We start from the raw sequence: 11,605 nt of genomic DNA on the forward strand, positions 1-11,605 counted from the left end.
CTACTAAATATAACTTTATGCTAATAGCATGTAAAACAACTCATACATAGGCATGTGGGAGCTTTCCCACAACTGGACTATCTCTGATGGCAAAGGGCCAGGCTTTTCTAAACACGCCGGGCTTCCCAGGCTAAGCGGTTCTAACCGGCTACAAACAACATTTGCTAACACACAGCACCCTTTAGTAACCTGTCCTTGAGAAGGCGAACAGCCTTAGCTAAACCACCGTGACAAAATCTTCCGCAGTCCCTTACACTTATCGAAGTTGCACTGAAAATGTTCAGCATTTTTGGAAGCACTTACATATGTGAACAGACATTTTCCATCACAAACATGAATAAAAACAAGCAATGTTCTTCTCTGACTGATGACCATTTGGAAGACATTATGAAAATATCCACTTCAAATATGACCCCCAAATACGACAAGCTTGTTGCTGAAAAGAGATGTACTGTCTGGGAGAACGGTTTCTCTGCTTCCCTGTTGTGTGCTATCTTCAACCTCGTCCTCCTCATGCGATTCTGGGACTCCATGGTCATCTCTGGTGATGAGCTCTGCATGGTCACTTGTGCTGATCAGCTTGCCATGCTGGCCAAACAGGAAATAAAATTCACAAGTTCACGGGGCTTTTCCTGTCTACCTGGCCAATGCATCTGAGTTGAAAGTGCCATCCAGAGCGGTTACAATGGAGCACTCTGGGATAGCTCCCGGAGGCCAATACCATCAAACTGTGTCCACATTGCCCCCAAATTTGACGTGGTGATGTTGATTTCAGTGCTAATCCCCTCGTCGGGGAGGAGTACCGAAATCGATTTTAAGTCCCCTTTAAGTTGACAAAAATGGCTTCGTCGTGTGGACGGGGGCAGGGTTAAATTGCTCTAACACTGCTAAATTCGACCTAAACTTGTAGTTTAGACCAGGGCTTAGAAGCAGTCAGCAGTATCTCCTGTCAATGTAAACAAACTTGTTTGTCTTTGCAATTGGCAGAATAAGTAGGACTGAGTGAACTTGTAGGCTCTAAAGTTTTACACTTTTGTTTTTGAATGGAGTTATGCAACAAAAAAATCTACATTTTTAAGTTGCACTTTCACAATAAAGAGATTGCACTTCATTACTTGTTTGAGGTGAATTGAAAAATACTATTTGTTTATCATTTTTACCATACATATTTGTAATAAAAAAAAAATAAAGTGAGCACTGAGCACTTAGTATTCTGTGTTGTAGTTGAAATCAATATTGAAAATGTAGAAAAACATCCAAAAATATTTAATAAATTTTAATTGGTATTCTATTGTTGTGTGATTAATTTTTCGAGTTAATCACGTGAGTTAACTGTGATTAATTGACAGCCCTATTGATTTGTAATACTTTGTCAGTGGATGTCAAATATTTTGGTTTCATTAGTTACTACTGTATTATGTTGTAATGGCTGGTGTTGCGTGTCTGAGTTAATGACTCAAGACTGTCGAAATAACAGGCTCAATTGGACTTTTTTAATCTAAAATTATCAATCAGAGATTAATACACCACTATACAGAAATAATAGTCACTGCTGTCAGACTAAGAGCTGGATGTGTGTCTCTTGCTTCTGGAAGGGACTCTGTTTTCATTCCCCCAACTAAGTTTCCATACCAGTATCGTTATATAGGGGTTCCAACAGAGGAAACCTCAGTGCCAATAATATTCTCTCAGAGACATATGTTGTGATGTTCTTTCTATGCATACTCAGTTTACCTGATTTGTGTGAAGGCATGATTATTTACAGCTGAGTGGACTAACAATTCTTCTAGATAATCTCTCTCAGTGGGTCCTTGTTACCCCACTGTCTTTCTTCCTTGTTGATTCCCCAACAGAAAACATCTGCCATAACAACCATCCCTTATTAGTTTCCCAAGGCTATATATCCACATAGTGTCTGGGCATCAGAATTCAGACATACTCTTCGTTGAAGATAAAGATTCTAAAAAATAGTTAATATATAAATGAATCAAATATACAGAAAGAAAGAATTAATAAAGCGTTAATATTTACTAACAGGTACTAACATTGGAGAACCAGGAACTCCTAATAATAGATCACTGCTCTTCTCCTTCCTTCCCCATCCTCCCCCATATTCTTATGCTTCCACCTGTGGCCAGAGATGAGTTTGTTCTTCAGATTCTTATCTATGAAATGTGGGTATTGACTTTGACTTCACGGTGTGCTGTCATTACTGAGCTGATCTAGTTGAAAATCTTTGTTGAAACAGTTTTGTCGCTGATTGGCCAGCAGCTAAACATTTTCTGGGAGCATACTGATTTTGTCAGAATTGTAGACAGTAAATTAAGAGCTTTGATAGGGTTGAAACATTTAATTTTATCATTTCAACTTTTGGTAATTATAATAATCAAAATGGTAAAGTTGAAACAATGCTTTGATAAGATCAAAACAAATATTTCAAAATATTTCATGAACAACTCTGAGATTTTGACTTTTTGGCTCAATTTGGCAATAAATGAAATTTCAAAATCTCAGAGTTTCATGCAGGAAGGAAATTCCATTTTTTTTTAATTTTTTTTTGGCTAGTTAGATTCATCCTTGGTTTACAGTGACACACTGGACCTGAGAGGAGGAGTTGTGGTGATGCAAGTTTCTTACCACCTCTACTCCTCTAGTGGGGTCTGCAGTCACCTGTTACATTCCAAGCATTGGGTGCTGCTAGCTCTGGAGGAGGGCATGGCCAAGATGTCCCAGAGACGTGCTAAATCTACAAATGCCTAGACAGCCTCTGCTGAAGGGATTCCTAAAGAGCCTTGACTGCAATTTAAAATAACCTCTGGGGAAGTTGGTGTGCAAATGCTGCCTGAACCGAACCAGGTGTGAAACACTCCCTGAGATGTAGGCCATGTGCTTGAAAGTCTCCCCCTCCATCTGCAAAGAGTTTCATATACAGTTGATCTGGAACAGCATCACTGAAATATTTCCTCTGAACACCATTCTAAAGGTATTTGGATAAGTGTCATCTTTTTGTTTTCTCTATTTGAGGGGATTGTTTTAAGAGAATTTTCCAGAAGATCCATCTCATTTGGAGACTCTTATCTTGCTGCATGTTTGAACTAAACTTGTCTTATTTAAAAGAAGGAGAAGTAATCCTGCCAAAATATAGGAGCATTCTGGGATTTAAAGCCTTCCTGGTTTAAGACACTATTGAATTTTGTTCACTTGTAGCAGAATTAAACACTCAAGTGTACATTTACTAATAAAGAGTTACACATTTTTGGATTTGATTGTTCTCTGGTCCTTCTGTTCCAAGTAAGTATTTACTGGTGTGAATGTATGGGATTAATTTGCACAAGCACCATTATTCCTCATCCAGCACTCTTTCACAGATGTTTCAAAAAGCAAAATATAAGTCTACTCTGTTTAAGACATGGTTCTGGAGCAAAGTAAATTCATAAGTATTTGAGAAACCATGACATTTGTAACAGTAAATCTCTCAAAACAGAAAGCTATTTTGAGACGTGGGTGGTGGGAAAGATAGGGAGCAGTGAATTTACAACATCGAGAAAAGTGTCTCAGACAGGACGTGTTGATATTGTTGCTAGTACAGATATGCACTACAATGTGCTGCCTTCAGATTAAGAACAAACAACCAGCTGCAAGGACAAACTGTTTCTTCAGGCATGAACAATGGTTCTGAGAAGTATGCATCATGAGTAATGCCCCCTTCGCACTTCTATCTAATGGGAAAGGACTATATAAAGAGCAACATCCGTTATATTTTCAAGCCTCTAAGTGGGCATTGCAAAGTAGAAGTTATTTTAAAAAAAAGCTGTAAAAAGATACCTTTTAATGTTTTAAATTAGTGCTGTCAAGAGATTAAAAAAATTAATTACAATTGTGCGATTAAAAAAATTAATCCTGATTAATCATGTGATTAATCGCACTGTTGAACAATAATAGAATACAATTTATTTAAATATTTTCGATGTTTTCTACATTTTCAAATATATTGATTTCAGTTATAACACAGAATACAAAGTGTACAATGCGCACTTTATATTTATTTTTGATTAAAAATATTTGCACTATAAAAAACAAAAGAAATAGTATTTGTCAATTCAACTAATAGAAGTACTGTAGTGCAATCTCTTTATCATGAAATTTAAACTTGCAAGTGTAGAATTATGTGCAAAAAATCTGCATTTAAAAATAAAACAGTGCAAAACTTTAGAGCTTACAATTTTAGAGCCACTCAATCCTATTTCTTGTTCAGCCAATCGCTCAGACAAAAGAAAGTTTGTTTATATTTGCAGGAGATAATGCTGCCCACTTCTTGTGCACAATGTTGCTTGAAAGTGAGAACAAGTGTTCTCATGGCACTGTTGTAGCCAGCATTGCAAGATATTTACGTGCCGGATGTGCTAAAGATTCATATGTCTCTTCACGCTTCAGTCACCATTCGAGAGGACATGCATCATGTTGATGACCACTTCTGCTTGCTAACAATCCAAAGCAGTGCAGACTGATGCATGTTCATTTTCATCATCTGAGTCAGATGCCATCAGCAGAAGGCTGATTTTCTCTTTTGGTGGTTCAGGTTCTGTTGTTTCTGCATCGAAGTGTTGCTCTTTTAAGACTTCTGAAAGCATGCCGCATACCTCATGCCTGTCAGATTTTGAAAGGCACATCAGATTCTTAAGCCTTGGGTCGAGTGCTGTAGCTTTCTTTTGAAATAACACGTTGGTACCTTCTTTGCATTTTGTCAAATCTACAATGATAGTGTTCTTACAATGAACATGTGCTGAGTCATCATCCGAGACTGCTATAACATGAAATGTGTGGCAGAATGCGAGTAAAACAGAGCAGGAGACATACAATTTTCCCCCAAGAGTTCGGTCACAAATGTAATTAACATATTTTTTTTAATGAGCATCATCAGCATGGAAGCATGTCCTCTGGAATGGTGGTTGAAGCATGAAAGGGCATATGAATGTTTACCAAATCTGGTACGTGAATACCTTGCAACACTGGCTACAACAGTGCCATGCAAACTCCTGTTATCACTTTCAGGTGACATTGTAAGTAAAATGTGGGCAGCCTTATCTCCCGTAAATGTAAACAAACGTGTTTGTCTTAGCGATTGGCTGAACGAGAAGTAGTACTGAGTAGACTTGTAGGCTATAAAATTTTCATGGTTTTGTTTTTGAGTGCAGTTATGTAACAAAAACATTCTATATTTGTAAGTTGCACTTTCGTGACAGAGAGATTGCACTACAGTACTTACGTGAGGTGAATTGAAAAATACTGTTTCTTTTATCATGTTTACAGTGCAAATATTTGTAATAAAAAATAATTGTATAAAGTGAGCACTTTACACTTTGTATTCTGTGTTGTAATTGAAATCAATATATTTGAAAATGTAGAAAAGCATCCAAAATATTTAATAAATTTCAATTGGTATTCTACTGTTTAGCAATGCGATTAAAACTGCGATTAATCACGATTAATATTTTTAATTGTGATTCTTTTTTTTAGTTAATTGCTTGAGTTAACTGCAAGCAATCGACAGCCCTATTTTAAATTAATAATTGTATTTAATTCAGTGTTATACTAGTACATTGGGCCTCTGTGTGACTGAATTTTAACTTACATTTATTTCAGGTGTCTTCAGTGCTTGACAAAGAACATTTCCAGATATGTTGCAGATATTAAGCCTTTGCCTCCCAACATAAAAGATAAGCTGATAAAATTAATGAGTATGCAAGGGCGGATAACTGATTCAAACATCAGTGAGGTAAGAACCCATTCAAAGTTCACTTCTGCCTGTCACTCCACATTCATGCCAGTTTATTACACAGCAAAATACAAAATAATGAGCTCAACTAAAATTATGTATGCAGTTCAAGGAGTGAGCCGAAAACCTCGTACTATGTAAACTTCCCTTCCTTCCTTCTTCCTAATGCCGTCTCTTGCTATTTCATGTCATACCATGCCTAGCCTTGATAGAAGGGATTGTGTCTTTTATCTGTCTGTAGAGCTCCATAAATGCCTACAACCTTGGATAAAAATGAAGATGATGAATATGAACACAAGTCAATGAAAAAGTTTTCTAGTTGACTTGTATGTCATCCTGTTTTGGATCAGTTTAATCTGGGGGAATCCTGTTGTTCAGTGTACACACTTGAATATAAGATCCTGTGCAATTTATGAAGCAATTCAGAAACAGTAGCACTTTGCCCTTCATGTTGCTATCAGTTTCTAATTAAGTTGTCTAACTTACATAAATAAGTGTGTAAGATGCACATTAATCGCAGTTGCAAACTCAATGGCCTAATAGCCAAGCAGCATTTTTTTTAAACCTTTTTTGCAGAATATCCCTAGCAGGAATAGTGGATTGTGTCTGTTTCCTGAGGCTGCTGCACAGAATGCTTCCTTTACAATACAGCAGGATCAACAGATTGACTCTAAGTGCTGGACCACGCTGCTGTTTCTTCTGGTAGCAATGGGAAAGCACTATGACAGGAGCAATTGCCAAAATGGGCTTCTACCAGCTGATATTTAAATAATGTAAGGTTCTCAAGAAAATCTGAGATTCTTCTAATCTTAGGTGGGCTTTAGGTCTATGATTTAGGATAAAATTCCATTAAATCCTGATTTTCTTTGAAATATGATGGTGAGATGAAGGCTATGAGCTCAGTGATTCAAAATTCTCTCATCCCGATTGCTCGTTAATGTTTGTCAGTGTTCCAGGATGAATTTTTTTACTGACTTGGCCTCAGTTGTAAAGTGAGATGTTTTATCATTTATATCCTTTTATATCAACTCGGTCTTGAAAGAAGGTGTAAAAATTATGGAAAACTGAAGGTTGACCTTGGTGAAATAGGAGGAATGAACAACTCCCCAGTTTGTTCTTGCTTTGATCTGTGACTCATGACAGGCAAATACTATCAGTGCCTGAAAGTCAGAATAATGAGACTATGAGGCGAGGGGCAGCATACCAGAATTGTTGTGAAAAACTGAACAAAAACTTCACATTTAACATGCTACATTTCTTGAACTGTAATAAAAAAGTGAGACAAAATTAGAAGTGAGTCAATCTTATACATGCAGCTTCTTTTAATGAGCCTGTTGAATTGCTTTGAGCCACGCAAGGGTCATTTTTGCAGTGAACAAACATTTATAGGCATGATAAGGGCTTTGCATAATTTTTTTCATATGTGATCTGTGCATACATATGAGTAAAAGCAGTTTACAAAAACTCAAGCTCCCTCTTTTTTTTACCCCCAAATTCTCTAACAGAGTATCTCTTCCTTTGCCTCTTTCTGTTCTCAGCCTTAATCTGCGTTCAATAGCTTATCACTGCCTTCTCTTGGGCCTGGTCTACACTACGCGTTTATACCAAATTTAGCAGCGTTAAACTGATTTACCCCTGCACCCGTCCACACAATGAAGCCCTTTATATTGATATAAAGGGCTCTTAAAACCAATTTCTGTACTCCTCCCCGACGAGGGGAGTAGCGCTGAAATCGGTATTGCTATGTCAGATTAGGGTTAGTCTGGCAACAATTCGATGGTATTAGCCTCCGGGCGGTATCCCAAAGTGCACCATTGTAACTGCTCTGGAAAGCCATCTGAACTCGGATGCACTGGCCAGGTAGACAGGAAAAGCCCCGCAAACTTTTGAAATTCATTTCCTGTTTGGCCAGCGTGGAGAGCTCACCAGCACGGGTGACCACGCAAAGCTCATCAGCACAGGTAACAATGCAGTCTCCTGAGAATCAAAAAAGAGCTCCAGCATGGACCGCACGGAGGGACTGGATCTGATCGCTGTATGGGGAGAGGATTCCGTGCTAACAGAACTCCGTTCCAAAAGATGAAATGAAAAAACATTTGAAAAAATTTCCAAGGCCATGATGCAGAGAGTCCACACCACACTCGCCTCGGTACATGGACGCACATCGCCGAATTAATGTGCTGAGTGTGGCCGCGTGCACTCGACTTTATACGATCTGTTTTAAAAAACCGGTTTTTGTAAAATTGGTATAATCTCGTAGTGTAGACATCTCTTAGCCTCTTAGAAGGAATAAGTACTTTTAGCATCATACCGGACTAAAAAAGAAGTACAGGTGCTTCCATTAGCAAAATTTGATGGATTTACTAAAAATATGTAAGTTTAAATTACATATCTGATTGTATAATTAGAAATTTATTGGAAAATGTGCTGAAAATGTCTGTCTGTCTGTAAAATAAAAATATGGAAATATTGAACATGAAACTCTACCCAGCTCCTCTGTAACGATGCTAAGCTCTCATCCAAATTTAGAAGCAGACAAAGAGTGCAAGCTACCTGTCACCGGATTGGTTCTCTCAGACTGTGGTAACTTACTCTGTTATGTGCTAACTAATTATCTAAAAAATCCAATCAAGCTGACTGATCCTCAAGTCTCTTTGATTACCAAGTTCAAACTTTACTAAATGTGGCAACAAATTGGTAACAATTTTCATTTACTTTTTCAGCTCTTCATACATAAACAGTATAAACAATCTTTAACATAACTCACATTAAAGTCTTGTATCATTAAGATTTCTCAATCATACTGTCAGGGAAAAGTGACCCCCACCCCCTCCAAGGCCTTAGGCCTTTTAGCAAAGCTATGAAATTTTAGAGCTTCAGCTAGTCTTGCTTTTCTGTACAAAGAGCATGCGGGGGCAGAAAGATTTGGTCAGGGCCCCAAAAAGAGGAACTGAAATTGGGAGAAGAGGGAACCAGGAGGTAGAACAGAAAGCCCCAGGACAATGCCAAATTGCGACAGCTGTCCTTGCGTAGCCAGACCACAATAAAAGGTGTTAGAACAGTCAAACGACAAACTTGACTAGAATTGACAATAACAGGAAAAACCATAAATGGAAAGGTAATTGGTCAGCCTGCTTGTGATTTAGCATTGTATCCCAAATAAGACAATTAAAATGTGTAATGAGTATGCTACGTTTTGCGGTTTTAACCTTTATAAGCTTGGTAAGATTTGTAGAAAGCAGAGCAGCTTGCCTCTTGCGTGGGGCCATGCTGACTCTCCCTGCATATATGCTTGTTTGAAATAAAGGAGCCTCAGGCTGTCTGATCTAAAATCAACCGTGTGGTCAATTTTCCACAACAATTCCTAAAGTATCTGTCCTCTTTCCATCCCCTGCTATCCCCTCCCCTCTTTGGTTGCATTATTTGCTGCTTGAAACAAAAATTATAGCTTTGCACTACAACTGCAGTTTTTCTGAGAAACCTGCACTGCAGGTGCAGACATGTAGAAACATATTTTTGGAGAAGTGATAAATGCAGTAGGCGACATTTAAATTCACATAAGAAATAAAGAAAACCAAAAAGTCATTGTGAGTTATTTTTGTGAAAATTTCTGCATGCAAAGCATGTTTAAATTTAACCAAATAAAATCAGTATGTTCAAAATCATGACTTCTCCTTGATCATTAGCTTTTCGTCAAAAATAACTATGATGGGATCTGGGGCCAGAATGTACTATACAAACAAAAAGAGTGACATGGAGTTTTCAGCAAAGCTGCTAGTGCTGGAATAACACAGTAAATCCTATAAATCATCAAGATTTTTAAGAGAAAAACTGTAAAACTCAAGAAGATCTGAAAGAAAACAAATATTCATATAGTAAAGTGCGACCCACACTAATTAAGAACATTTCCCTAGTCACTAACTTTTAATTTTCTGGGTTTTTTATTTTAGTTTCTGCTTTCCACTCAGCTTTACTAAGTAATATTTACTGAAAATCAGTGTGCTCAGCACTATACAATGCATGAGGCAGGGACCAAGTTTCCCTTCAGGCAATTTATGGTCTAAGCTAGATAGAAATAGTTCAGCTACATAATACATTAGATGAAGATTTGTTCTTGAAGGAATGCAGATTTTTAATTTTATAAAGCAACACTAAAAGGCTTCAGAGGAGTTTACTGGAAAGGTGGGACTGAAAGAAGAGATTGGAATACATGGAATAGGAGACTGTTCCAAGCACAGGCGGCAACATGGACGGATTAAATCAAGAGCAGAAGGATGACGCAATGAGGGTAGTTTTAGCCAACCCTGAGGAAGGGCAGAGAGAAAAGAGAAAATTCACAGAAGTGAAACTGAAGGGCTTTAAAGGCCAGGACAAGAAGTCTAAACTTGATGTAGAAGATGAGAAACCAGCAAAGGATTTGAACAGGAGGAAGGATAATGACATGCTTGGAGTGGAGGTGTGAGAAGATGCTGAGCAGCAACATTTTGGATGGACTATAGGGGAGCAAAGGCACTGGCAGAAAGGGGATATAGGAGTGAAGAAAAAAGATGATCAAGTTCTGGGCAAAAAAATGTAGAAGCAGAAACAAAGAACGGAGAACAGCTCATAGAAATGATGTAAATTAAGAAAAGGATTTTGTGACATCCCGGATGTGAGGTGAAGGAGAAAATGAGAGGAGACAAATATAAATCAAATATAAGCCATAGTTGTGAGTCTGGGTAATGGGGAAAATACTGAAATTATCAGAGTGAGAAAGATCTGTGAAGAAAAATAGAGGATGCAGAGAGAGGGGCTGTGGGAATTTGAACTGGCATTTGGATATCCAAGAAGAGAGAGACCATCAGAGATGCAACACTCAACAGACAGGGAATGGCAGATTCAGAAGCTGTCAGCATCGAAGTTTAATTTGCACTTTACATGACAAGGAGGATAGGACCAAAGACAGAACTCTGGGCACATTAACAGAGCAGGAGAGGGACACAGCAACTACTGAAGGAAGAGAACCGTAGTACTGAAAGTATAAGGAGAAAAGAGATTCCAAGCATATGTCTACACTACGGGATTATTCCGATTTTACAGAAACCGTTTTTTAAAAACAGATTGTATAAAGTCAAGTGCACGAGGCCACACTAAGCACATTAATTCAGTGATGTGCGTCCATGTACCGAGGCGAGTGTCGATTTCCGGAGAGTTGCACTGTGGGTAGCTATCCCATAGCTATCCCATAGTTCCCGCAGTCTCCCCCACCAATTGGAATTCTGGGTTGAGATCCCAGTGCCTGATGGGGCAAAAAACATTGTCGCAGGTGGTTCTGGGTACAGCCTCACCCCTCCCTCTGTGCAAGTAGCAGACAACCGTTTCGCGCCTTTTTCCTTGGGCGAACTGTGCAGACGCCATAGCACGGCAAGCATGGACCCTGCTCAGCTCAAGACAGCAATCATGGATGTTGTAAACACCTCGCGCAGTCTCGTGCAGCCAGTGCTGAACCAGGACCTGCCAAATCAGTCGAGGAGGAGGCGGCTACGGCGACGAGAGTGATGAGGACATGGACACAGAATTCTCTCAAATGGCGAGCCTATGCGCTTTGGAGATCCTGCTGGTAATGGGGCAGGTTCTAGCCATTGAACGCCGATTTTGGGCCCGGGAAACGGGCACAGATTGGAGGGATCGCATAGTGTTGCAGGTGTGGGACAATTCCCAGTGGCTGCGAAACTTTCGCATGCGTAAGGGCACTTCCATGGAACTTTGTGACTTCCTTTTCCCTGCCCTGAAATGCCAGAATACAAAGATGAGAGCAGCCCTCACAGTTGAGAAGCGAGTGGCGATAGC

General features: G+C 38.9%; 1 protein-coding gene across 4 annotated transcripts in view; it reads left to right on the forward strand.

Annotated features, from left to right (window-relative positions):
- AMN1 (antagonist of mitotic exit network 1 homolog) overlaps window positions 1-11,605 on the forward strand; it is a 76,093-nt gene that overhangs the window by 23,102 nt on the left and 41,386 nt on the right. For 2 of the 4 annotated variants that reach the window (XM_032782975.1, XM_032782978.2), the window contains exon 2: window positions 5,644-5,776. In XM_032782975.1, coding sequence (XP_032638866.1) covers window positions 5,644-5,776 — 133 coding nt within the window. Of the gene's footprint in view, window positions 1-2,578; window positions 2,984-5,643; window positions 5,777-11,605 lie in introns of those variants that run through there. The other 2 variants (XM_032782976.2, XM_032782977.2) reach the window with 2 other exon arrangements.

Source organism: Chelonoidis abingdonii, chromosome 1 (assembly GCF_003597395.2).
Source record: "Chelonoidis abingdonii isolate Lonesome George chromosome 1, CheloAbing_2.0, whole genome shotgun sequence".
Lineage (NCBI taxonomy): Eukaryota > Metazoa > Chordata > Testudines > Testudinidae > Chelonoidis > Chelonoidis abingdonii.